General features: G+C 42.6%; 2 protein-coding genes across 4 annotated transcripts; one reads left to right on the plus strand and one right to left on the minus strand.

Moving 5' to 3' along the window:
* Window positions 1-9,519, minus strand: LOC119735665 (manganese-dependent ADP-ribose/CDP-alcohol diphosphatase-like). Its single transcript, XM_038209471.1, has 3 exons — window positions 9,414-9,519; window positions 1,318-2,085; window positions 1-608 (listed from the first exon to the last, which is right to left on the minus strand). Exons 2-3 carry the CDS (start codon window positions 2,066-2,068, stop codon window positions 277-279), a joined length of 1,083 nt encoding a protein of 360 aa, XP_038065399.1. The 5' UTR covers window positions 2,069-2,085; window positions 9,414-9,519; the 3' UTR covers window positions 1-276.
* Window positions 9,486-27,760, plus strand: LOC119735664 (ankyrin repeat and SAM domain-containing protein 3-like). Of its 3 annotated transcripts, none has more exons than XM_038209468.1 (12): window positions 9,486-9,573; window positions 12,090-12,274; window positions 14,284-14,482; window positions 15,246-15,367; window positions 15,888-15,969; window positions 16,888-17,020; window positions 17,450-17,632; window positions 18,945-19,085; window positions 20,088-20,799; window positions 22,102-22,243; window positions 23,896-24,068; window positions 26,859-27,760. In XM_038209468.1, the coding sequence occupies exons 2-12, from the start codon at window positions 12,093-12,095 to the stop codon at window positions 27,304-27,306; spliced, it is 2,517 nt and encodes an 838-aa protein (XP_038065396.1). In that variant the 5' UTR covers window positions 9,486-9,573; window positions 12,090-12,092; the 3' UTR covers window positions 27,307-27,760. The 3 variants fall into 3 exon arrangements, with proteins under 3 accessions (XP_038065396.1, XP_038065397.1, XP_038065398.1); XM_038209469.1 differs by having other exon boundaries at window positions 9,493-9,573; window positions 12,069-12,274; XM_038209470.1 differs by having other exon boundaries at window positions 9,526-9,576.

Here is a 27,760-nt window from a genome sequence, read left to right on the forward strand (position 1 = left end):
TTGGACTCCGTTGGATTCAGCAGACAACTGAAAATGAGGCACAGTGGATTTAACAGGAAAGACAGGTTGGACTCTGTTGGATTTAGCAGGGTAGTCCTGAGGAAGTACTACGGGGTTAGGGTTAACTAGTTATTGAACATGTTTGTATACAGTGTCTCAGTGCAATGAATAATGCATATCTGGTTTTCAGCTTGTAAGTCTGAGCGCAGTCTTCGGCCTCGTGATCATTTGCACCGATCATCACACCTCCCTCCCCCTCCCCTCCTAATCCCAGTTTCATAAATGTTCTGCTGCCGCTGGTTCACAGCTGCCTGCTTTGGGAAACACCATCTCAAAACTTCTGACTTTGCCAACACCACGTAGAACCAGTCTGTCTTCATACACCAGAACAGTCCCAAAACCATTACTGCCAGGCCCAATCTCCACAATGCCAGGGAAGCTGATGAAGTGAATCCCTGATGTCGCGTCGACGCAGTACCTGTAGCTGTGGGTGTGACCTGTGAACGTAGCAATCACGCAGGGGAAGGAACGCAAAATCTTCAAGGCTTCCTGGTAGTCCCACAACAGACATGTGTGCTCTCCGTTTATGGGGTAGATTGGAATATGGCCTGTGAGATACAGGAAAAGAAAATAGATTATGTACAGACAAGGTTTTCCTAGTTTGGTTGGACCTCCATGTACATGTAAAACCCTCAGCTGGGGACACCCTTTATATCCAGTGCATTTGTCAGTAAGTCGGGAAGTTAGAGGAACTTTCTGCTGTCCCATTAGTGTCCTCAGTCCCCATAGTTTCACGGGACAACTCGTGTCTAGTACATGTAGACCCCATATTTGCTGAAAAAACAGTCGTGAATTTCTATACGCTCAAGGACAAAGCTTTAGGTTTCCCCTTATCCCTGTAATAACACTCTCCCATAGACTAACCATACGATCGAGGACCGTTTTCAACATAAGATCCAATGCTCGAGGACTGAAAGGATCTTTTGTTCTCCCTTTTTGTGCCGTATTTGCAACAGCGCCCTTGCCGATAACTCATCATAACACACATGTATGTAAACCTTAGTACCTCAATCTTAATCATCAATCTCTACTTGTATCTCTGAGGTGGCGAATCTAGTAATTCTGTGGCCGTTTTTTGGGGGAAATGGTTGGATCATTAATTATTTGAAAACCCAAGTCTAACATTGAACTTGGGACCTGCATTGTACAATCAACAGACCATGTCCTAACAGGCCACATGCTTAAACGGCGATATTTAAGTAGGGCCCAAGTTTAATACTCGGGCTAGTTTCTAGGCACCCAGCTGCACCATCTTACCAAATACAATGACTTTTTCCTCGGCAGAGCATGCCCGCCGTAGCAAATCTTCCAACCACTCCAACTGCTCCTCCCCAAGCCCACCGTTAAAGGCAACAAATCGCCTCTGGGAGACTGACAACCCATCAGGAGAATTGAGAAGTTTGTTCTTGTTGATGGAGCGAACAAGTTGCAGTGATTCCTGGCCGATGGGACACGTTTCCGCATGCCCAATGATGCTTTGGTCGTACGCGTCCAAGACGACAATCCGAAATCCCGGCGCGGGGCTGAAGTGGTAATACGCAGCTAAGCCCTCCGCGCCTGATCCGGTGGTGGGGATGACGTCGGGAAAACACCGACACTTGGAGTTCCTCGGAGCAGATTCAAAATCCGCCCCAGTGAACAGCCTACTAGTCATGAGCTCCACCCTGCTGAAGTTGTAGAACTCGTGGTTTCCCAATAAATGGTGCACTGGGCAAGGCAGTCGGTCAAACTGGCCCAGGACAGTTTCCAGACTGCGCCATGATTCTTCCTTGCCTCCCTCGTTGTTAAAGCCATCTAGGATGTCTCCCAACTGCATGACAAAATCTGGCCGCACCGCCGAAGGATCTCTGCTGGTCCAGTGGTCTATGGCTTCGCTCAGAAGTGTCAGGGCATTGCGGTAGTAGCGGGTGCATGTCTTGGTGAAGTTGGGGCGGTTGTCGATGTCGGCATACTGTGTGTCTGAAATCACACCAAATGCAAACAGGCATGCAGGTGCCCTGTCCTCCATTCTAGCTCTTTAATTTCCTGAAAAAAAGTGCAAACATGATGTATAGTCAAAGTATCAGATGATAAATTAATGATTTTGTTTGTGTGCATAAGGCCAGGAATATGAAATTTTGAGATTTTCCATTTTCGGAAAAATGTGTTTTTAGAGCACACTTTGGATGCACACATCAGCTCAGCAGCAGATTGACAACATCACAAATTCACATAATCATGGTAATGCATGAACCGGATGGGGGAAGTTCCTTGGCTTGGGTTAGCCCTAGTCCGAAAATTTGGGACTCTCAATACTGTGTATGAGAGTCCCAAAATTTAAGGTATTAAAAACATGCAAAACAAGAAAATTGACTGGCACCTAACACAACCAGTCCAACACAGCTTCAGCACTGCATAAATCAATTATACCAAAAGAATTGAAGAAACATGTGGCATGAAGCGGGAACTAGTCTCAATTTACTACACACTTCTCCATAGTCAAGCCACCAGACTATTGACACTGAATGAAGAGGTTAGTCTTTACAAATAGTTGGACCATATGGTCATGATGGTTGGACATGTACCAGTCTAGTATTTAGCCCCATTTTGAAATCACTTGATTTCCCTCTCATGTGCAAAATATTGAAGAAAAGTCTCCTTTAAAAATTGAATTGAGTCTGCAAACTTGGTTGGTGAAATACTGAGGATATTTTCTTTTTTTTGCCCCAGTGGATTTTTTGGAGAAATTTGCTGGCTAAACTGTGAGTAAAGTGGGCCTGATTTAGTTTTGCACGTTTCAGAGCACTCCAGAGCCCTGTCTGGCTTAGCCCCATAAATGTGGCCAATTTACTGGACTCCATGTACCTCCGTAAATAAAGGCCACACTCGGAACATGTACAAAAACATGTAGATCTTTGCCAAATTTTGATTTTCACATTTAAGGTTAGTTTTATTTTTGCTTTAGAAGCATGCTAAACCTCTTTATCATGTTTATAGGCTAATCAGAATGTGCTGCCTTTTTCAGATGTCTATTTTACGTGAAATTTCCAGATTCGTTTACAAACGTTCATGACGTTTGCATATCAAAATTTGAACATGAAAATTTCACGAAAAATAGACATGTGAAAAAGAACTTAAAAATCCAAGTGTACAAAATCCATGTACATGTAGTCCAGTAAATTGGCCATATTTATGGGGCTAGGCTTGGCTTAGTACAAGTAACTAGGACTCCACGAATCGCCTTTTTTAACATTTGGAGATGGTCAGGCGATATCGCCCGACCATCTCCAATGTGTCTGTCGAGCGCAATTTGAGTCTTCCGCGCAAGTTTAAACCTGCACGCACGGAAGTTTAAACTTGCGCATGCATTAATTTCCTTGCTACAAATTGCGCACGCAAGTTTAAACTTGCGCGCTACATAGATTTTTCCCATGCATGCCAAGCCGCTAAACTAATTTATTTTCCTGGTAAACTCATGCAGATATGTAACATTATTTTTAACATGTTTAAAGAAGATTTTTCTCCAATTATTAGCACCACTGTGCTTCGTGAGACAATGCCTTAATGCCTTTTTTGAAACATTTTATATACAGCATTTTGCTAATGAGGTTGCAATTGACTGTGTGGGTTCAGAGATCTACATGTATGAAAATGCGAACAATTTATGCACTTTCATGATGGGTATTATTGTTTATGGCTCATTAGGATTTGTGTTATTTTTGTTAAATAAACAACATATTTATTCATTAATTCGAATTAATTAATTAAATTAATAAATTAAATTAATTAATTAAATCATTAATAATTATATTTACTTTTTAAAATAATTACCATTTTATATGCATAGCGTTTTTAAGTTAAAGCACGTAAACATTAATATGAATTGAGCCTGCAAGTAAAATAATTGTTTAAAGTAATAACTAATACATTTAATTAATTAATTAACTTAGTAATGAGTTCATAAATTTTTTCAATTTATGCATTTTTGAAGTGTACACAGCGCTCGAAATGTTAGGCAAAATATTTTTAAAAACAAAATGAAATATTGTACCGTCCAATTAATTAATTCTTAAAATTAATGTGGCCTGACGTTGCGAACTTAGCAAGTTCTTCTTCAGAGGCTAAAACAGAAATGACAGAGGTACATACATTAACATGGGGGTGCACACAAACATGCAGGGCTGAAAGAAGAGACACAAAAGGAGGATTAGGTGTGAAAGGTGTGGAAAGATGCAGGGGAGGGTGGATGAGAGAAGAAAGAAACAAAGGGAGATGGCAAACCACAAGGGGTCTTGTGTAAACAGGGGAGGGACCAGAAAGGGGAAGGATCAAAGGTCACAGGGAGTGGGAACAGACAAAAGAGTGTGAGAGTGAATGGACGATGTGGGGGGGGGGGGACAGTATCGAGGTGGAAAGGGATGAAAGATGGGGGAAGATGGGTAAACACAAACAAGGAAGACCAGATGGATTATCTGTAACAGAAGACAATGGAGGAAGAAAAGGATTAATCATTTCCAAGTTGGATGTTGAGACCATGTGGTTGAATAGTTCGAAGACGATTCATCCACACTTTCTCTCTGCTGAGGCGAACTGAGTCCTTGCGATGGCCAAGAGATTCAATGCCCTGCAAAATCATATCAGAAATGGAGTGGTTAGGCAGGTTGAAGTGATGACCAACAGGGGTGTCTAGTTTCTTGGTGTTGACCGTTGACCGGTGGGCATAGAAACGCTTCTTGAGCGTATTCTTAGTCTCACCTACATACTGCACTCCACAGACCCTGCAAGAAATGAGATATATGACATTAGAGGTGTTACAAGTGATGTTACCAATGGTTCTGTGGGTAGTGACAGAAGAGTGGCCAGAAAAGGAGTCAGACTCCTGGATATGAATCTGGCAGACAACACATCTTGAACTGCACTTGAAAGTACCATGCTGGGTGGGAGGGGATGCATCTAAGGAAGGGACTTCAGCTCAAACAATCAAGTCCCGTAGATTTCGAGGACGCCTGTAAGCCAATGTGGGGCTGTTGGGGATGGCGCGGGCAAGGCGATCTGAAGTATGGAGGATATGATGATTGTCATTAGTGATTTTGCGAAGGGGAGGGAGATTGGGGTGAAACGTGGTAACCAAGGGAATCATGGGTTTGGCCATGGCATCAGGGGCCTTTCCCGTGAGAGCTAGATTTCTGGGGATAGCTTTAGCTCTGGCAATGGCACGATGAACTTGGCGAGAGCTGTGACCCCTGGCCACCAAGTTGTTCCTCAGTATCTGTGTATGGCGGGAGAAATCGGAATCATTAGAACAAATTCTTCTGAGTCTGAGTGCCTGGCTAAACGCTATGCCAGTTTTGCAGTGCCTGGGGTGACAGCTGGAGGAGTGGAGGTACTGGTGGGTGTCTGTGGGTGTGGAATACAGGTCAGTGGTTAGTGAGTTGCCTTGCTTGCGGACGGTGACATCCAGAAAGTGGGTTTGGTGAGCCGAGAACTCCGATGTGAATTTGATGGTTCTGTGGAAGGAATTGATGTGGTTAGTGAAGGTCAAGAGACTGTCCTCATCACTGGTCCAGATGAAAAAAACATCATCAATATATCTCCACCAGATCCAAGGGCGACATGGGGCCGAGGCAAGAATGCGTTCTTCGAGGTCGCCCATGAAGAGGCAAGCCATCGACGGGGCCATGCGAGTGCCCATTGCAGTGCCGTGTACCTGTAGATAGTGTTCACCAAGGAAGGAACAATTGTTCTTCGTTAGTATACATGTAAGTCTCATGAGGGTGCCAACATCACTGATGGGAGGAGTCGTGTGTCCTGCCTTGGCCAGAGCCAAGGAGCAAGCATGAACACCCTCCTCATGTGGGATGTTGGTGTACATAGATGAGACGTCGAAAGTCCCAATGATGGCTGTGCTGGGAATCTGGTCCTTGATTCCTTCAAGCTTGCGTAGGAAGTCTGCATGGGGTGTCGTGAATGTATGACGAAATCTGTGGGACAAGGGGTTTGAGAAAACTGTCAATGAACAGAGAGATGCGTTCTGTTGGTGAGCCATTACCGGAGATGATGGGTCTACCGGGGTTGCCAGCCTTGTGAATCTTTGGTAGAAGGTAAAATCTGGCAGTCCTACAATCACAGGGAGAAAGAAATTTGTGAGCTTTCTTGGACAACTGGTCACGTGATCGCATATCGTCAAGTACCTGTTGTATATCTCGACAGAAAGTGCCTGTGGGGTCAGAGTCAAGGCGGGTATAGTTAGTGCGATTATCCAACTGGCGGTGGGCCTCATCAATGTACTGCTGACGATCCATGATGACCACAGCTGAACCTTTATCTGCTGGCTTGATGATGATGTCGGTGCGAGAACGCAAGGAGTTGAGAGCCAGGCGCTCCTCTCTGGGGAGATTATCATGAGTCCTGTGGGGGAAGTTGTCCGGGTTAGTGACTTGGGAATTGATAACTTGAACGTATGTCTCTATGGCTGGCACACGATTCTTGGGGGGTACCCATGAACTCTTGACTCGAAAAGGCTCTGGCTCACACGGTTCACTGTCCAGGAAAAACTCACGCAGACGGATTCTACGGTAGTATTCCGTGAGATCTTGGCTGAGCTGAACCTGGTTCACAGAACGGGGAGCGGGACAAAAATTGAGACCCATGGAGAGAAGTTTGTGCTCTGCGTCAGATATTGATGAGGAAGAAAGATTAACTACAGTGTTGACAGGGGGTTCTGGCGGTGGCATGGTAGATGGGGACCTAGGACGTCTGAAACGTCTGTGTCTGCGTTGCTGTTGCTTGGCAAGCAAGCCACCAATCTTCTTGTTTCTCCTGTTGAGTAGGACAGAGTCAAGGTTAGACAAACCCCTTTCAATCTCATCATGGAAATTCCTGTACGTGGAGTCAGAACAACTGGATTTGAGTTGGGAGTCATATTCTGATGGAGGTCCTCACGTGTAAATTGACACTGCTGAGAGAGAATATTGATGAGTTTAATTAATACAGGCACCATGAATAACTTGATTCCATTTAATTAATTGCTAAATTAATAAAATTAGTATTTTTAAAGAATAAGTACTTTTTTTATTGTACAGTACATGTAATATAATTTAAAGCATTTAAAAAATAATGTAAATGAAATAATGTCAAAAATCTTGAACAATTGAAGGGATGATAATCATTCTTTTACGTTAACAACGGGTTACCCCTAGGAAATTATGATTTATTTACATCTAAATAAAACGCTAATTAGTTTTACTTATGCAAGGCAAAAAATCTTGAAACTTGTCTCCATTTTCAAACAAATTCAGTACTCTCTCCAACATGTCCAAGCTATCACCGTGCTTGATTGCTTGCCTGGTCCCCTTCCCGCCCCCGCCCGCCCCCTAAAAAACTTCTCTACTCTGATAAGCACTGCTAAGCACTGCTAAATCTCAATGTTTCTTTTCATTGACGCTAATTGAATTCCACTTTTTTTTTATTTATTTGTTCATTAATTTATTTAATTATTCATTAATTTATTTCTCCTTGTACTTGTAGCGCGTAATAATTACAATTACCTAACAGAATTAAAAATTAAAAACGATTGTGACAGTTTCGAACATTTGTTTTTCTTCATCAATGAAAATGGTAGCGCCAGTATCACAACTCCAGCAGTACCACTTATCATAATTTATGCCGTGAACAGTACAGCGTCATCAAACTTATGAATTATGTACATCGTCGGTCCGCGCGTGATCGTCGTGTGCATGTCCTTCTTTAGCAGGCCCACCAGCACGGTCACCCATACATGTACATGTCAAGGGTTCCGTACGTACATGTAATTGTACGGGGTGTATAACATGTACAATGTTACGACTCGGCACATAATTGCCGTACACGGCGACCTTCGATACCTGCATCTACTTCAATTGTTTTAGAACTGATGTTGTTTGCAACCATATGCACTTCTCCTAAGGCACCGTTTAAGCTTGCATGGTGGGCCCCTATGGTTTTCCTCGATTAAAAAAAAGTATGGTAATTTTCTTGGTAAAACCACCAACCCTCTTTGGCACAAAAATCATTACACACACCTTTTTCTGCATGGCTTCACAGGTCATCTATTATTCCCTGCGAAAAATATCTTGACTTGAGACATGATAGGTCAACCATCCCAATTCCCATACACTAGGGTAAAGGATAAATCATAGCATCTCCAAGGATTTCTGTGGTTATGGCGTTACGCAGTCCACGGATGCACACGGAAGTAATCATGATTGAAAACCGCGGAGATTTTTCAACGACAGAAATAAGATTTTGATACAGATTCAAATCCATTCATTCAAAATAAATTCTTTATTCAATAGCTTTTTTTAGAATATTAACAAGGTTTATGTAAATACGGTATGTCCTTTCTCTATGGTTGTGTCAAAAGGAAAAGAGTAAAAATAAACAAACTAAATAACAATTAATGCAAGCGTTCACGATAAAGTAATCATACCTACTTTTTGAATGCTAAAATGTAAAAATAAATCATGGAAGAATATGCATGGGACCCGAATCATCTGCCCAAGCCGGTTAATCTAACATTGGTCATTTCAAAAACGAAGGCTCCCCTTATCTATTCGTTGTAATCAAAATGCCGACACTGTGTAAAATAGTATCCGCCGAGCACGCTAAACTTGACAAAGTTACAGATCAGTTAGCCCAAGTACAAGTAATTCTACCTCCGTGGTACAACCGAATGCTATTATAATTGTTTGCACTAGTTAGTTTGGAATGGGAAGAACGACATGTCACAGCTGGCTCTGCTCAAACACGAGTTTAACAGTACATTCCGAAGTTGACCGATCATTCGATGCGAAACCTCCCGCTCCCCGGAGCTCCGCCACTGATCGCCATTGATACTGCAATTTTACGTCCTGTGATCTGACGTGCCTGACTTGTGGTGACGTAAGCATAAATTATCATAAGTGGTACTGCTGGAGTTGTGATACTGGCGCTACCAATGAAAATCCCGCCCGCAAGTTTCTCAAATTGCGATCGCCTTTGCGCAAGTTGTAACATGCGCACGCAAATTAAATGGCGCGGTGTAGTTTGCATGCTTCGGGAGTCCCTCGCGCAAGTTAAAGCTTGCGTGCGCAAGTTTAAACTTGCGCGGGGGACTCAAATTGCGCTCGACATGTCCAAATAAAAAAAAGGCGAACGTCCTCCTAACCATGGAGGAATGTCCTAACTCGATCGACGGGCATACAATTTTTTCAAACTTCCAAACTCTCCTGTTTCCAAATGTTTATCCCCAGTATTTCACAGGCATTATTTTGACATGGTTAGGTATAGGGTGGGCTCATATCTCTGACAGCTGAAAAGTCAAACAAAAACGTGGAAAGTACCAAAATTTTGCTCACCAAAATTCACCGAAAGTTCACTCTGCCGGCGTCGTTAGCTGTCAACTGAGGGCGCTGCATATGACAAGCAAGATGGCAGCCTCTTTTGTCTGATTAGACGACTGACCTGTCGACCATCATCAAGAAAAAGGCGATCGTGTTGTTACGGGGAAGGTTCCTAGTAAGAGAACAAATTCACTTTTAATTTATTTGACTTACCGGTACAACTGGCGACATTAAGAACATGCAGTCATGGCTGTCATGTCATAGATATAGAGATAAGGTCAGGGTTTCGAATTTTTGAGGGCAATTGTCAATGGGGTTGAATGGGGCATGATTGGGGGGGGGGGGGGGAGGGGTGTTGTTGTGCGCTTTCGGAAAGATTTCCATATACGAGGTTCACTCAACACTCTGTGTACAAAGCCTATGAGAGTGGACTGAAAAATTCTAATCTAAGTGTTTTCTAAGAAAATGATTGTATTTTCTCACTGCTCAAATTGACTTTGATGACATGAAATTGCTATCTGGGGGCTTGTTACTCCTAGAACTATGAGGCTCCGCGTGAGCGGAGCCTCATAGATCTAGAAGCCCGCAAAATTGTCTGCAGCACAAAACACTAATAAAGTACAAAAACGTCCATCAAAATGCAGACATTTCACACAGAACCGCTGCACAGTTTGCCCCTATACTCCGTACTTTACCTCTTGACATACTCACGTATCATGGGTAGCCCTGGTGCAGACAGGGCTCTGGAGTGCTCTGAAACGTGCAAAACTAAATCAGGCCCACTTTACTCACAGTTTAGCCAGCAAATTTCTCCAAAAATTCCACTGGGGCAAAGAAAATGTCCTCAGTATTTCACCAACCAAGTTTGCAGACTGAATTCAATTTTTGAAAGAGACTTTTCTTCAATATTTTGCACATGAGAGGGAAGTCAAGTGATTTCAAAATGAGGCTAAATACTAGACTGGTACATGTCCAACCATGGTCCAACTATTTGAAAAGACTGACCTCTTCATTCAGTGTCAATAGTCTGGTGGCTTGACTATGGAGAAATGTGTAGTAAATTGAGACTAGTTCCCGCTTCATGCCACATGTTTCTTAAATTCTTTTGGCATGGTTGATTGATGCAGTACTTAAGCTGTGTTGGACTGGTTGTGTTATGTGCCAGTCTATTTTCTTGTTTTGCATGTTTTCAATATCTTAAGTTTTGGGACTCTCATACACAGTATTGAGAGTCCCAAATTTTTAGACTAGCCCTGGTGGACTCCCTTTCCTCCCTACGTTACGTTAGTCGTATTGCAATGAAGACTTCGTCCAACCTGGGCTAGTATCATGGGCAGAACTAACATAGGTGGATTCTGAAAAAAAAAAAAAAGTAAAACTGCTGCAAACTGCTTACTGACTGGATGGACCTGAAATATATAAATCTTAAAATTAATGTGGCCTGACGTTGCGAACTTAGCAAGTTCTTCTTCAGAGGCTAAAACAGAAATGACAGACATGACAGAGGCACATACTTTAACATGGGGGTGCACACAAACATGCAGGGCTGAAAGAAGAAGTTTACACAAAAGGAGGATTAGGTGTGAAAGGACAATTTTGCAGGCTTCTAGATCTATGAGGCTCCGCTCACCATAGTTCTAGGAGTAGGGGCTTGTTAGTCAATACAGAGGAAAATTAGTGAACTTCGCATATGGTAATCTTGCCGCGCTTTCTTGTGATTTGCCTAATCATCTAGCGGAATAGCGGTAATCCTTATCTTTAGGACACCTCTATTTTTTACGAGTTCTGTGCACAATGCAAAAGTGACTTTTGCAGATGATTGTCCAGTACCAACCTATCCAAGGTGACTTTTGCAGGCTAAAGTAAAGCAGTCTTTTTTTGGTGTCCTCATGTACACTGGTGTCCTCCATAATTTGCCGTGGTGCTCTCGATCATTTGCCTTGGTGCAATTTCCCATTCCTTGGTGCTCTTTGATAAAAAAAAAATTGAGGAGGTGCGGCAATAGAGGGCGCTGTTGGAGCTACAGCGGAACATTTTGGAAAAAAAAAAGATTGACGCGCATGATTAAAATCGACGCGCACGCTGACCAGAGACCGACTTATTTTTTTTTTTTTTGGCCTTACCCTGAATATTAATCTGCCTCAACAGTTTACTTTTAATTTTATCAGAATTCGCTCTACACAATTTTTCTAATGCGGAATAGTCGTATTCTGTGTAGGCTACCACATTGGTGCGAAACCCAATCTGCCCACGCGAACAGAGTACAGTGAACACTCGGTACATACAATACGTGCATACAATGTATAACGCGCGGTTACCAGCACTAGCGCTGCATACCAACGCCTCCCTTTGGCCATTTTCCCAAACACTTTCATGATGTCTACGTAGTGACATCATGCAATTTGTCTGATTCTGGTTAGTGCTTCAGAATAATGAATAATGAAAAAAGGCTCATTGTTTTACAAATTCAGCAGGACGGTATTCTATGACTTTCATTCCCTCGGCCTTAGGCCTATAGGCCCTAATGAAAAAGACTTCTGATGCATGGAAAGAGTTCCGGTGAATAGCCAATAGTCATTCTGAATCAATTCATATCATGTAGAATTTCATATGCTCCAGGACCAGCTTTAGTGCTGTACTTCGCTAACCTACATGTAGTCTTGTTAGCAGAAGGTCTTTGGTTTTTGGCAGAGGATGGATTACCCATATGAAGCAAGCGATGAGGCCAGCGAATCTGAGCTCTTGGACAAGAGCCTGTCCATGTGGAGAGGCTGGGGTACATTGGGGGAGGATCCAGCCTTCCAGCCGACACCCCTGGACCTCCATACTGCAGCAAGCATCGGGCTGTATGACTGCGTCAGTGCCTACATTGCAAGGTACATGTACATGTACAACCAGGGTTTGAAACCTCCAGTGTAGAGAGGAAAAAAAAAGACTTCTGTCCAACTTCTGTGGCATACCTCCAGACAGACTGGGACATTGAGTGCAGACAAATATGCAAACAAATAGACCTGAGACCTAATGATGTAATTATGGCTTTATTTATATGCGTTTTCCTATGGGAGCAAAGTCGGGACGCCAGACGAAGTAGGGGCCGTCTAACGCATACATAGGAAAATGCACATGTAACAGTGTTGTAGTTGAGTACTTTTTTTCCGAGTACTGCTGAGTACTTAGGTTGCCGAGTACGACTATGAGTACTTGTACCTCCGAGTAAACGAACGGGTCTTTGAGTACGAGTACTTGTACTTCAGAGTACGAGTACAAGTTCTCGCATTTCCGAATACGGCCATACGGCAAATGGTTCATTGTGCTTAATTGGCCCAGGCCCAGTCAGACCGATATACAGACCCAATCACGGCTAGCTGTTAAATGTGTTTGTCCGGACGTGCACAGAGGAAAATCAGGAAATTTCGATTTCTCAACAAGCCAATCAACCATTTCAAACTGTGAGTATCGATAAAATAAGGCCATGGTAGGTGAAGCTACATGTTTAACATCCCCCCCCCCCCCCCCGAGTACTGCTATTCGAGTACGAGTACTTGAATGATCGAGTACAATTTCGACATGTCGAGTACGAGTACTTTGCTGCCCGAGTACGAGTACCGTCATTTCGAGTACAAGTACTTTGACATTCGGGTACGAGTACGAGTACTCCAAAAAAAGTACTCAAGTAGTACTCGGGTACGAGTACCGAGTACAAGTACTACAACACTGACATGTAAACAAAGCGTGACGTCATTACTGTCGGTCTCAGGGCTATTCACGCCCACTTTACTCACTCTTTAACCAACCAAATTCTCCAAAATGTTCATTCTCGGTAAAGACAAGGTCCTCAGTAGTACTTCACCAGCCAAGTTTGAAGTTTCAATTTAATTTTTTAAAGGAGACTTTTCTTCAATTTTTTGCACCCGAGAGTGATTTCAATTGAAGCCTAAGACTAGACTGGTACATGTACATATCCAACTGTTTGAAAAGACTGACCTCTTCAGTAGTCTAGTGGCAGATTGTGGAGAGATGTTTAGAAGGGTAGGTAGTGGGCATGAACCTGTGTTCGCAGGAACGGAGTGCCCATCTCTCTTTCAAAGTCATGATTGGGCCAGACTCATATGCTGCTGTGGGGGGATCGCCACACCTCCTCCACAGCGAGTCTGTTACCTTCCCAGCATTGAATAATACCGGTACCCATTTAACACCTGTTTAGAAGTAGAGACTGGGTACCAGATGTTTCTTTTGACACAGTTGATTGATGCAGTACTAAAGGGGTGTTGGACTGGTTGTTTTATGTGCCAGTCTATTTTCTTGTCAAGTTTTTGGACTCTCATACACAGTATTGAGAGTTCCAAACTTGCGGACTAACGTCCAACGAGTAACAATTTCTTTGAAGGCAAAGATAATTTCATAGTAGGATGGCATCATTACAAGCCAAATTTAAAGTCACATTTGAAAAACGGAGTTTCTACAACCGTTTGCACACTGGATTGAAGCCAGGTGATGTAAACATTTGAAGTTCATTGTATCACAACTTTTTGAAGAAGACTAACTTTTTGCTCCACTATTTGGCTTCATTCTCCATGGGGAAAGTTTGAAGAACCCATCATTTCAAAAATTAAATTATTTTCAATTGAAATTACAAACATTGCTGGCATAATATCCTGGACTTCATGTTTACTGTATGGACATCAATTTTGTTTACTGAATAGTAATGATATGAGTTCGGCTGGCTTTTTGTAAACATGAGCCACATGTTTCTGTTGAAAACCTTGTTCGGTCGAGTGTAATGATGAATATTTGGGACTCTCAATTGACACAGAATGAAGAGTATTTGTTAAGTTAGGACTCGTGATCACTTTATTACAACTCTCTTTCCAACCTTTCTTTTCAGTGGTGAAGTCAACATCAATCACAGAAACCGGGGCGGCTGGACACCGCTCATGTATGCCAGCTACATTGGTCATGACAACATTGTCAACCTGCTGCTGGACGCGGGAGCTGAGGTGGACCTGAGGAACGAGAAGGGCGCCACCGCGCTGATGCTGACGGCCAGCTGTGGCAACGAGAGCGTGGCTTACTTCCTAGTCCAGGTACCTTGCTCATATCCATCTCTCCCACAGATTCTGCATGATTTTAAGTGATAACTGATTAATTTAATCTGAATACAATTAAAATGTACTTCTATTTGAATATGAAATTAGTTGAAAATTAAGTTGCACTTTTCCAAACTATGAAACGAAATGTTTGAACCCAGCTCTGTAGCGCTAGCGCTTGGGAACAATACGCGCAACACACAACGCACAACGCACACACACACCCGTATGCATTTGCACACAATGCGTATACATGTAGTCATGATAGTACTTTGATATGATTGCTACGGCTATATAGTACCTTGATTGTACATGTGTAGTACATTTGGCTGTGCACAGCAAGATAGCAAAAATAGCAAATGCCAGGTGACTCACTCTCGGACAATCAAGATACGGAATCTGTGGGTGAGGTGTTATAGCAACAAATATACCAAGTGAGGAAAAAACTTGTGTACAGGTTTCGTTTTCAAGCTGATTTGGATAAATAGATCAAAATCGGACTGTAAGCAGATAGGAAGGCATAGTTGAGTTGGTACCGGTAGAGACTGAATCGGGGCTACTTTGTGCTTAATGCATTATTTTCTGTTTTAGCAGCTGAGTGTTCAAGCTTCCACATCATGTTTTTTTGTCTTCTCGATCACAAGCTTAATATGCAGCACAGATGGACTAGAACATTTTCCACTGAACTAACCGGTAAATGGTTTTTGTCATGATGATGTTGTGGGCTCATTTTGTACTCATTTCTTTTCTAACATCCTAGCAAGGTGCAGAATTGGAAAACCGAGATAATAAGGGATGGACGACGCTTTTCTATGCGACATACGCTGGCCATCAGAAAGTGGTTCAGTTCCTGCTTGACAATGGTGCTAACGTCAACGCCAGGTAGATGATGTGAAATCAATTCCAACAGAAATTGTGTTAATTTGTCTTTGTAAAGGCAGAATCCACAGTGCACATATTATTTCAGCTTTGTGTTAGCCGATTGTTGGCTGAAGTGTTGACTGTCTGCAGAATCTGCAGAAAGTCTGAATTCTCGGTGTTGAAGCTTGCCCTACCCACTAAGAGTACAGGGTAAAGGAGGACGAACCTGTGTTCACAGGAACGGAGTGCCCATCTCTCTTTCGTTAGCGATTGGGCCAGACTCATATGCTGCTGTGGGGGGATCGCCATACCTCCTCCACAGCGAGTCTGTTACCTTCCCAGCATTGAATAATGCCGGTACCCATTTAACACCTGGGTTGAGAGGAGTAATTGAGGTAAAGCGCCTTACTCAAGGGCACAACACGCATGGCCACGGCGGGGCTTGAACCCACAACCTCACGATCATGAATCCTGTGCTCTACCGCTAGACCACACGTACCCACTAACAAATGTCATTATTCCTCCTTTTTTGACCTTCCAGGGAGCCCAGACTTGGAATCACCCCCTTCATGATGGCTGCTGCAGAGGGCCATGAGATCATTGTCAACTTGTTACTGGAACATGTGAGTGTGCTCAGTGCTTTTATTGTAGAAGTCGTCGTGTGACGAGGAAGAAGTCGTAAGCAGCCCAAGCACGCAAAAAGCACTTTTGGAGATAATTGAGTTTAAAGGTTTTGTGCTGCCATTTCTAGATTAAAAATCACATAAGGTTGGAATTTTGACTGATGAAATTCGTTAATAATTAAAATAATGTTGTGCATTTTTATGCCAAAGTGTTACTTAATTGTGGAGTTATTGTAATTTTTATTCTAACGACTTTTTACCGGGAACTTCCCAAGCCTTAAACGTACGTTTAAGCGGCATGTTAAATCCTTAGGACTTTTTGCCTGGAACAAAATTGGCTCTGCGTACCCACTTGAATGAGACGTTAGCGCGCTTGGAACATTTTGTTACATTAGAATTACCCGCTTAGGACCTTTTGCCAGGCACAAATAATGAAAAACCTATACTTCCGTCTTTTGTTTACTGTTAATTACATCAGAATGACGTGCCCCCTTGAGACAATATGCATATTAAATGAAAGATTTTTCCAAGCTCTATCGATCACTTGCAAAATCCGAATTTGACATTTTGACCCATTTTTGGCCCTTACGACCTTCTTCAGGCACCCGACAAAGTGTACCTTGTCATTGTCATGGTAAAACAATAACAGTAGCCAACTGGTCTGAGGCTGTTTGTCGGTTTAAACCCTGACTGAGATCATGGTGCTTGTGTTCTTGGGCAAGAGGCTTTACTACAATTACTTATGTGATAAAGGTCAGAACATGTTGATCTTGAGGTGCTGCTCAGAACTGACCTCATGGCCTGACATTCAGAGCTATTAATTTCTGTCGTATATTATTCCAGTTGAGAGCTCCTAATGTTTGTTTTCTAATTTGTGTAAGACAAATCCTTCATCCTCTTATTTTTTTTTCTTTTTAGGGTGTTGATGTGAACTTCAAGAATGCAAAGGGTGAGACAGCACGGTCGCTGGCGCTACTGAATGGCCACATGAAAATCATTGGCCTCATTGACAGCCAAGGCATGGCCCCTAGCGGCCTCCGTAGTGAACCAGGTACCTATTTCACAAGGGCCTTATTTCACTGAGCTCCTCAGCACAGAAATTTGCTTAGCATGAAAACAAATTTGCTTACCACAATCAGGTTACCAGCACAAATGTCATGCGATTGGTTTTGCATGTGACTGGTTCTCAGCACAAAAGATATGCTAAGCAATATTTTCTGCTTAGCTGACTTGTCTAGACTTGTGACAAGACTTTTGATTGACTTGTGACTAGACTTGTGATTGACTTGAGACAAGACTGTAATTGACCTGTGATTGAGTTGTGATTTGAATTTTGACAGGACTTGTGATTGACCTGCTACTAGACTTTTGGAATTGTACTGCAGGTTATCACATTTTTCTGCTAAAGTGTTAAGCAGTGCCATGGCATTGGGACCAGCTGTACTAGGCCTGACTTGTCTTGTTGTCATTTTTGTCTCAGCTCAACTCCCGGCAGTTGATCTGTCATCCTCCGACGAAAGCTACCAGCGACCCAACCGACCCCACGCTAGATCAGGGAGGTCAAAGACCAAAGGTCCCAGTATCCGGGACGGCCCTGAGACGCTGGCCAAGCTGCTGAGTGAGCGCAAAGGAGGGAGACTGGGAGCCGTCTTGCCAAGTGCCGGTGAGTTTGGAGCTCAAATCTATATTGCTGCTCTAACCATCAGGGGTGTGAAATCTCACCTTTAAAGCTGATTTCAGCTTTTTTCCTTCACTTGCTGTGTACAAAAGTATAAGAGATTTCCAAAGTTCAGCTTTTTTACACCTTTTCCAGCTGTTTTCAGCTATATTTTTTAGTGGTCACTCACACCCCTGAACCATTGCTTTGTGCACTTATAATTAGCACCAATCTGTGCTAACAAAGACATTCTGTGCTAGCTCTGTTAGCTCAGAATCCCTAGTTGTTGGGTTTACAAAAATATATACAGGTACAGTGGAACGCCGCTATAACGAACATCGCGGTATCCACAGAAAATGTTTGTACATGTAATATCGATCGATCGGTATAGCGATTTTAAGCTGCCGGTGCTCCGATACTCACTTTTCAATAAATAGCGCCCTTCATAACTTCACCCTGCACGCCCTGGTAGTTACTGAAAAACAACTTTAAACACGTGCCGACTATTGAATTATGTAATTACAGTTTTTGAGCTTACCACCTTCAGCAATGGGTGGCTTTCCCTTTCTATTCTATAGGGAAATAAAAGCCACTTGTCGCTCTTCTGTTGACATTTTTCAACAACAATATTCGTTTGGTTTTGTACACAAAAATCGGGAGCCAATGATGATATTCGGTGTAGCCAAATGTACGGTATAGCGGTGTTTGGTATAGCGACGTCCCACTGTACTTGTGCACAAGCCTACATTTCTGCCTAAACCATGTATAGTGCTTTAAACCATTAGTCAATATCACATAAAGTTGCATACATGTGCCACGCGTAGGACTGACCCTACTCATTTGTTGCACAGCTGTGCAGGAAACTTACAATCAATTTCAAGAAATGTGGTGTAGCTGCGTAACCTTTTAAATAATGTAAACATCTTGAAAAAGGATAATAACAGCGTATAAGACTGCTGTTTGTGTATGATTTTTTTCGCTCACAAAACAGTCGTTGAATCACTGAAGTTGTCATTTTAAACAATATTTGGTCTTTTTTTTATCAAACACAAAGCTATGGGTATCATGTACCAACCTTGATAAGTTGTGCAATGACAGGCTCCACGACGATCACGATTTATTTGTAAAGGAGGTCATTTTCAGTTGCTACGCCACAACTTACGCCACCTAAAATGATTGCGCAAAATACACCACAATTTGTTGCACAAGTCCCGGATTTACGCACTATAAGACTTTTGTGTAATGTGTCATAAGTAAAATGTTGCGCAGTTTGAAATGTTTTGCAACTTATGTATAAATGATCTCATATTTTATGCAGGCCATGCATTACCAGGCGATTATGTAGCATACCAGATAGAAGCAGAACAGTCGATCGGGCACCAGCTAAGTAGGGCGGACGTACCAGCCTTGGTCAACCCAGAAGAAACAGCATCGTCAAGAGTCTCCGAAAATACATGTAGTAGGTTTCAAATTTCCTGCATTTTGTTCCCTTATGACGACTATATTAGTTATCCTGTGAGCGCAAGTGGAACATGGAATAATGTAGTGCGTCTATGTGGGACACAGACGCACTACATTTTTCTGTGTTCCACGAGCGCGAGCGTGATAACGAATTTATCTTCAAGCAAACTTGACGCGCAGTAAAGTTGGACCATCGCTTTACACGAACCTTTTAGCGGTTTAGCGCATGCTGGAATGTCGCTAGCATCTTGGAATAGCGCAATACGCAGGGTGCGATATGGACCGTGCAATACAGCCTCATATCACACTGTTGTTGCCATGGATCGACCAATCAGGATCAAGGATACAAGTTTGCTTGAAGATAATCTGCAATACGTTACCCACGGAAACAAGATCGACATTTTGTCAAGATTGAAATTTTCTCAATCTTGCAACAAGAAACAGTTGTACTTCGGTGGGATCTACCTGCAGTCATGGGAATGAACTTTATCCGATTTATAGAGTAAGCACATTAGTCAAGAAGGGACATTTTTTTCAGAAGATACAGTCTTAACATATTTCAGATAAAACATGAGCCCTTTAAAGGATGCATTGATCCCAAAAGTAACCTACCAAATTATTATCAAAATAGCTTATTTGGATTAAAGATCGTACTGGTATAAACACCCCGTGAAATGATTGCATCTGGCTTGCCGTCATTTTGAAGAAGTCAAGAAATGTAGGTGATTTCCAATTTTCAAACAATCAGTCAATTGACTGATTTTTTAAAACAAAACAAAAAGGTTATATAAATGCATGGTTTTTCACTGGTTTCTCAACAAATTTAATATCCACTGAGCTGAAATGTTTTGCTGAGCTGTAAGTTCAACAGGTAAGATTTCCAACGATTTTAAATGGTGGTGTTATTGGAAATAAACAAAATGCATACTAAAGTAAATGATCCAATATGCCATTAAAGAAAGTTGTAGAACATTGCCGATGGTTGTATTTCCCATTGCAGACAACGTGTGGCTGAATCCATTCCCACCTCACTACCCTGCTGCCAACAATGACGATGATGACCCTGCCTTCTGCATCTCCGGTGCCCTGACCATCAAGAGCAGCACCTCCAGTAACAGCAGCGGCGGGGGTGGGGGCTTCGCCGCTGCTCTGGGGATCGGTAGCAGCAGTCATTCCAGCGCTGACGAGCAATCGTCGGAGACCTCAAGCTTCAGCCTCCCTCCGACCCCGAGCTCAAATTCCTCGGAGAATGCGGGGTTTGCGGGGGCGCTCTCCGACCAGCTGTCGCAGATGATCTCGGCCGACCTGACGCGCAGGGGATTCGGTTTGGTGGATCCGCTCTTCACTGAGCCTCTGGTCACCAGTGGGTTGAGGAGGGAGGAACATGGGGTACCAGGGTCATTGCCCAATATGCCGTTGCTAGCCGGTCCCCATCCCCACCAATCCCAATCTACTAATCCCACCATGGACGCTTACGCAACAAACGGTGTGGGTTACCACTCCAGCGTGCTCCCCCTGTCCAGTGACATAACCCAGGACGCACCCTATGACAAACCCGCTGATAACAAGCAGTACCCTTACCAGGACCTTGCTAGCCTTCTTGAGAGTCTGGGATTGAGAACTAAATACTTCCATATATTTGAGGAGCAGGACGTGGACTTGAGAGTGTTTCTAACCCTGACTGATAGTGACTTGAAAGAAGTTGGAATCAAGTGAGTTAATGTTCAAACAGGGACCTCCAGTACATGTAGCTATCACAATTCACCTGTTCCACCATGAGGCACCTGTCTGTGCTGCAGTAATGCATAGATTTAAAAATAATCATAAGTACATGGCATCAAATGCGCACAATTGATGGAGTTGGTTGAAACCTGTTCAATTAAAGTGACACTAGGTCCTGGAACAGCCCAATTGGGCTACAAAACGCGCTTTGAACGAGGTGATGATAATCGGAAATATCTTTTAAAAGTAGGATATAAACATCCACACAACTATCCTTTCAAAACAGGGCGTTTTTGTGTTATTCCTGTATTATGCTTGCGATAACGAATTTCGGGGTCCACTTTTGAGACCCCATAAATTCGAGCTGTTTTGATGCTAGTTGTGATTTCATTCGTACGCGTAAAGTGTTCGCCTTTTTTGTACGTTGAAGAATCCACAATTTTTTGCATTGGTGATTGGTCACCGCGCGCTGTTCCCGAGACACACAACGTGTATAGCGTACATGAGAACGACACGAAAAACATATTCGTACTCCGTCATGTCTGATGTAAACAAGCGGGCTTTTTTCGTCTTTTCTCGGGAACGGTAAGACATTAGGTTGGTTTCCTTTCAACCAGATGTTTAAAATAGGCTAAGTAAACAATCCAAAACATAACATTTTCGGGGTTTTCATTACCTAGTGCCCCTTTAACTATGAAAATTGTGCATTTGGGTTCTGCAACCTGCATATTCTGTGTTGCACACGTTGATGTTCTTTAACCTACAGTGACTTCACTACAGGTAAAATTTGCAATTGAATTTGAAATGTCATTTGAAAGTTGTATCAGTCCAGGTTTGTTCAACTGATTACGTTTCAGTTGACCATTGACAATTTATTGTGGGATTTGCACCTAGGACCATTGGATCACAGGCACTAATCGATTTCTGATTGTGAAATTTGTTTTTAAATAATGGAAGGTTTGCGGAAACACCATGTGCGAATAATTTCTCAACTAAGAGAATGGTTCTGAAAAGAACCAGAGGTATATACTCGACGTTCCGGTCAGTATGCTCTGACCGTCTTCAGGAGAGTGCCTAAACTCTAAGAACGTCTTCAGGAGAGTGCTAAACTCTAAGAAAGTAAACCCTTGAGAGCATACTGACCGGAACGTCGATTTTATAACTCTGGTTCTTTTCAGAACCATTCTCTTGGTTGAGAAATTATTCGCACATGGTGTTTCCGCAAACCTTTCATTATTAAGTATCTCCACCATGCAAAGCCTCAAATCTTACTTAAATTGGTTTCTGTCTAGACTGATGGGCCCAAGACGGAAGATGACCAACGCTATCGCCAGATGGCACAGCCAGGCCAGGCCCTTCTCAGACAACCTGGAGCAGGTCTATGCAGATAGAGTCGAGACGGCTATGCAAGAGATGGCCATACAGTTGCAGGAGGTATGATCTTCATAGAGCAAGTTTTATCGAGGGACGTTGGTACATGTACAAGTCTTATCGGGGTTCAGTGTTCTCCAACTTCGAAAATTAGAGGTTGGTATGCCGTCAAAGGGGGGGGGGGGAGCGCTATTTGCAGTCATACATTTCTTTATACTGAGGGCGCTATTTGCAGATGAACATTTGATTTATGTATGGATGACAGCTTTTAGGCCATTTCTAACACAGTAACAGTTAAGTACAATACTGGCTCAGCATCATCTTTTTCAATACATCAGTGACCAGGGACTCTGAGGCAGTTTGGCCTTGAGACTTTTGACCTGATGGATTGTTACAATGGGCAGGCTTGTCATTTTGACAAGTGTTGCATGTTACTGCTTTTGGCAGAGTTTCTGGCCAAAATATACCCTGGAGGGTAAGGGTAGTCCCACTTGTTTGTCTTTTTTATTACTTTTTCATTTTTTTTAAAGCATGGCGGCAACTTTTTAAACATGGAGGGTGCCTCAGAAAGCATGGTGGGGCACCGGGTTATTTTTACAGGTTGGAGAACACTGGGGTTGATTTGTGACATAACATCTGGCTGGGCACTAGGAGCAATGTGCAAACAAGTCTGGTTTAAATGATAGTCTAAACCTCATCAAGACTCTGCTGTGCATTAGGATGCACAAGACTGTTGGTCATCAGGGATGCAACCAATTTGGCAGGCTGGTCTCCAGAAGTTGACTAGACTACGGTTGATACACACTAATCAAGGTTCCAACTCTCCCAGAGAAATCGTGGAATTTAAAGCTATAATGCAAAGTCATCGAATCGCCATGGAATTTTGTTATTTTATAAGGAGGCAGGGAAAGATGATATTCCAAAAGAAAAGCATTGAAAAGTCATGGAATCCTGCACAACCTATACACAATGATGTGTAATATTTGGCGACGGTATTACAGTGGAACGTCGCTATACCGAACACCGCTATACCGAACATACGGCTATACCGAAAATCAGCCTTGGCTCCCAATTTTTGTGTACAAAAGTACCAAGCATTGTTGTTGGAAATGTCGACAGAAGAGCGACAAATGGCTATTAAAAACTGTGTAATTACATGATTCAATAGTCGCACGTGTTCGAAGTTGTCTTTCAGTAACTACCAGGGTGTACTTGGTGAAGTTCTGCTACGGAATTGAAAATATTAATGACAAGTTCGGCGACTCAATCATCAAAAGGGCGCGAAAAATGTGTGAAAATCGCTGTACCGAACAATTGCTATTATGACCAATTTCTGTGGATCCCACAATGTTTGTTATATTATATTCCAGTTTACTATACTTCCTCTTTATGCATGCTCTATGCGCCATTGAGATGCTTTTGTGGTGCTCAGTAGTCTTGAGCCAATCTGGAACTGAAAGGGAGTGGCATCAAGGGCAATAGGTTCCTACGATGCCAAAACAGTGTAGGAATTGGTCATGGAAAGCTCTAAATATTGTCCTTGAAAAGTCATGGAAGAGTTGTAAATAAGTCATGGAATTTCATGTCACGATGTCTTTGGGAATTTTCACTTATGCTTATACACAATAGACATTGGTATTTACATTGTCATCCACTGTTGATGTTTGGTGTCATCTGGTGGTGTGACGGGTTTTTTTTCTCTCTGTCATGCACAGGCCATGGTCAAGAAGGGTGAGATGGAGGCACAGGTGATGCAGGAGAGAGAGCTGAGGAGCGTGGTGGAGGGATGCCTGATGGAAGACAGGAAGACCTACCAGCAGCTGCTGAGTCTGGTGTCAGATGCTAGGAAGCTCTGCCATAATATGAGACAGCTCTACGACAGCGTCAGGTAAATTGATCCACCTTAACCCATTAGAACTGGTACCGCCCAAATCTGCCCTGCCTGTTACTCCCTGTTCTGTCCCATACTACCTGAGTAATGCCAGCAGCTCCATAGTATGTCTAATGTCGGACGCACAGAAGCGCTGTCACAACATGAGACAATTATATGACAACGTCAGGTAAATTGATCCAGATTTACCTATTAGATCCTGTAACACCCAAATCCGCCCTGCCTGTTACTCCCTGTTCTGTCCCATACTACCCGAGTAATGCCAGTAGCTCCGTAGTCTGTCTGGTGTCAGACGCACAGAAGCGCTGTCACAATATGAGACAATTCTATGACAACGTCAGGTCAATTGATCCATTAGAACCTGTACCATAAGAATCCCGCCTGTTACTCCCTGAGTAATGCCAGTAGCTCCTGAGTGTGGTGTCAAACTCTAGGAAGCTCTCAATATGAGACAGCTCTACGACAGCGCCTAGTAAATCAATATTAGATTTGCCCTTCATTGATGTCATTTCATTAACAATGTAAACTCAGTGCTGTTTTATGAAATTATGCATGCGAAGGGCAAACCTCAATATTGAATATGGAATTTGCCTGATGCAAAGAAGTGATTGATTGTGGTACCAGGTGCCGTATCAGATTTGAACCAGCCAGCTGACCCCAGCACGCTGATCAGTGTAGAGTGGCCAATCGTATCCACCATTGAGCAGGAGGTCCTGTTTATTTATTTTATTTTATTTTATTACACTTCTCCACTGGCTGAAGCCAGTGAGTGGCAAGATGGAACAGGTGACTAGCACCTCTACAGAGCCATCCTACCACAGGAAAACCAGATCCTATCAATTAAATTGTGTTATCTTTTCTATAAAAAAAGTGGGGTGTATGATAGGCTGAACAAAAAAAGCCAAAGAGGAAAACAAGGAAAAGAAGGAAGAATTTAACAAAGGGGGGGGGGGGGGGGGTTAAGTGATACTAGAACTGAAAAGAGTTAATTTCAAGTGGAAGACTGGCGAGCGGAATACAAGAAATTGGAATTTATTCAAACCTGCAGCCAGCACGTGTGTTTGAATCCCAACTGAGGAGGCTCATGAAGTTTTTTTTTTGCATTCTTGATCGCACTGTGTGTACAGTGCTTTAAAATTGAATTGGTAAAGGGCAAAACCCAATTGAGAATTTACATTTGCCCAACACATAAATCCCATTATACATCACAAGCACACTTGGACTTGTTAGAGCACTATGAATTTATGGTAGTAATGTGAGGGTAATTGATGAAACCCTCAGGGTAGAGGACCCAAACAAATCAAAGTTTAAAGGTAAATTTGTTGAAAGGGCAGTTATGAATTCCATCCATGGCATGCTGTAGGGTAGTCTGAGTAGCACCCGTTATCCACGGAGCCAAGTCTCCTGTATAACGTCTGATATGTCTAGATATGCAGATATATGCAAGCCGCGCACCAGCCAATCGGGCTTGACTCTACTAAATTGTGACGTCATTTTATTCCCATATCAGGACTAATGGATTGGTTAATTCGAATGCAGTATTTTGTAATACAACAGCCGGGCGCGCATTCGCGTAACATAATACAGAGCGCGTGACAGTTTTTTTTAGTTATGTCTATGACGCGCAATAGGTGAATGACCGAAGACCTGATATAGAAAGCGCCCGCTGATTGGTCAAAATCTAGAGGTCAAGATGCAGTTGTGTTGCATAATTAATCAGCGAATCTGCTCACATATCATAGACCATGACTTTCGCCATGGGCTATTACATATACTGGCTGTAGGGTGCCTCAAATCATAAAATTGACCGATTGAAGATACCGAAAAAACTGCTGACAACACATTGACATTGGGGTCTGCTGATTAACCCTAACTCCCTAGCATAATGTACTAGGAACCATACCCATCCTGGCAAATTCCAACACCATATAGGAAACTGCACACACATATTTTAGACTTTGATTCTGGAGGTGTGCCAACCCAGTGTAAAAGACTGTCAGTATCGGGTTGGGGGGGGGGGGTAGGGTTAATGGGAAATTTTGGAATGTGTGTCAAATTTAAATGTTATTATTCTTATCTTTATATTGTAAAATACAAACTAATAAATTCTAAGTACAAACTGTATTCTTTTATGCCTTGAGATGAAATAAAGTAAAAGTAAACAGGCAAAAATAAGTAGTATAAGAAAGTGTATCTTGAACCCATTAGCCACTTTACATTGCATGATGCTATTATTATTCCCTGGTGAATCCATCAAACCATACAGTGGTTTGAGCAAGTACAGTGTGCAACAGGAATGGCGGTGTGAGGTGGTAGGATTGAAAGATGAGTTACTTTGGTAGCATTTCTGAACTGTAATGCTGTAACCACATCAGACATAAAACATAAGAAAACTTCATTAATCTCCAGATGAAGAAATTACAATGCTCACAAAGCTTATGAAAAGGGAAGTACACTTAATACAAAATCCATCAGTTACAATTTACAGGTACCAGATAAAAACATTGCACGTGAAGGAGAAGCCTGTGCCTGTCACCCACTGTCTAGTCATCAAAGACAAAATTCGTCTTTTAAAAATGGCATGGAAGAATTCAATTCCCATTGAGACAAAAGAATGAAGATAGCAATTGGTGGGAGCAGCCGGCAGACTCATTCTTCAACTTCTAGGAATAATATGAGCTGCAAGCTCAGCACACAGTGGGTGGCTTTCGTCGTCCAAAATACAACCAAACATCTGTATGCCATGTTTACATTTTGACTGACATGATCTTGTTTGCTCCTCTTCAGGTCCTGCCAGACAGAGCTGATCCGCAGACTGCAGGCCTTCCCTTCCTTCATCCCCAAGGATGTCCGCTTCGACAGCCTCTCCCAGCAGTTTGTCTCCCAGCTTCAAATAGATCGTCCCCCTCGGAGGGGCGGAGACAACCCATCCCCGCCCCCGACGCCTGACAAGAACCCGCTAGTCAGCGCCATCACCTCCAGCCTCATCACTGGCGACTCGTCAATGGGCGCCAGCCAGTCCATCCCTGCTACGAGCACCGGTGCACCGTTGAGTACCAGCCAGGAAGGGGAGGAGCTTGCCAAGCTCACCATGAAGGACCTACTGAGCATGCTCAGTCAGGGTTCGCACCAGCTGGGACGGGCGGTCGCTATGGCGACAAACAACATGGACCAACTGATTGATGGGCAGACTGTCAACTTCTCCCCAAATTCCAGTGGAAACTCTTTACCTTAAGGTTTTCTGATAGTTTATTTTGAAACTTTGTTTTCAATTCTTTGAAATAGGATATATTTTGGCAGTAATGTAATTATGGATGCTGAGTTTGAGGAGTGGTTTCTCTAAAAGTTTGACTTTTAATAACCATTCGGTTTGTGTTTATATACACACCAACGTACATGTATTGGACACTATTTTTATTGGACACTTTTGCTATGCATTGCATTAAAAATGTGTTTGAGGCTGAATCGTCGGACTTTGTATTTTTGCACGTTTTGTACAAAATTATTTTTGTATATGTAACTTTTTCTGCTGCACCCGACTTTTTAACAATGATATTTATACTTCACATTTTTGAAATGCATTTTCAGGATGTATATTTTTTTTAAAGAATGTATGTTGTTTTTTGTAATGAATGTTTAAAACATAGTTAATAAATGAGGCCAGTTATTTATTGTAGTTTCAAAGATAA

This window comes from Patiria miniata, unplaced genomic scaffold (genome assembly GCF_015706575.1).
Source record: "Patiria miniata isolate m_02_andy unplaced genomic scaffold, ASM1570657v1 HiC_scaffold_29, whole genome shotgun sequence".
In the NCBI taxonomy this organism is placed as follows: domain Eukaryota; kingdom Metazoa; phylum Echinodermata; class Asteroidea; order Valvatida; family Asterinidae; genus Patiria; species Patiria miniata.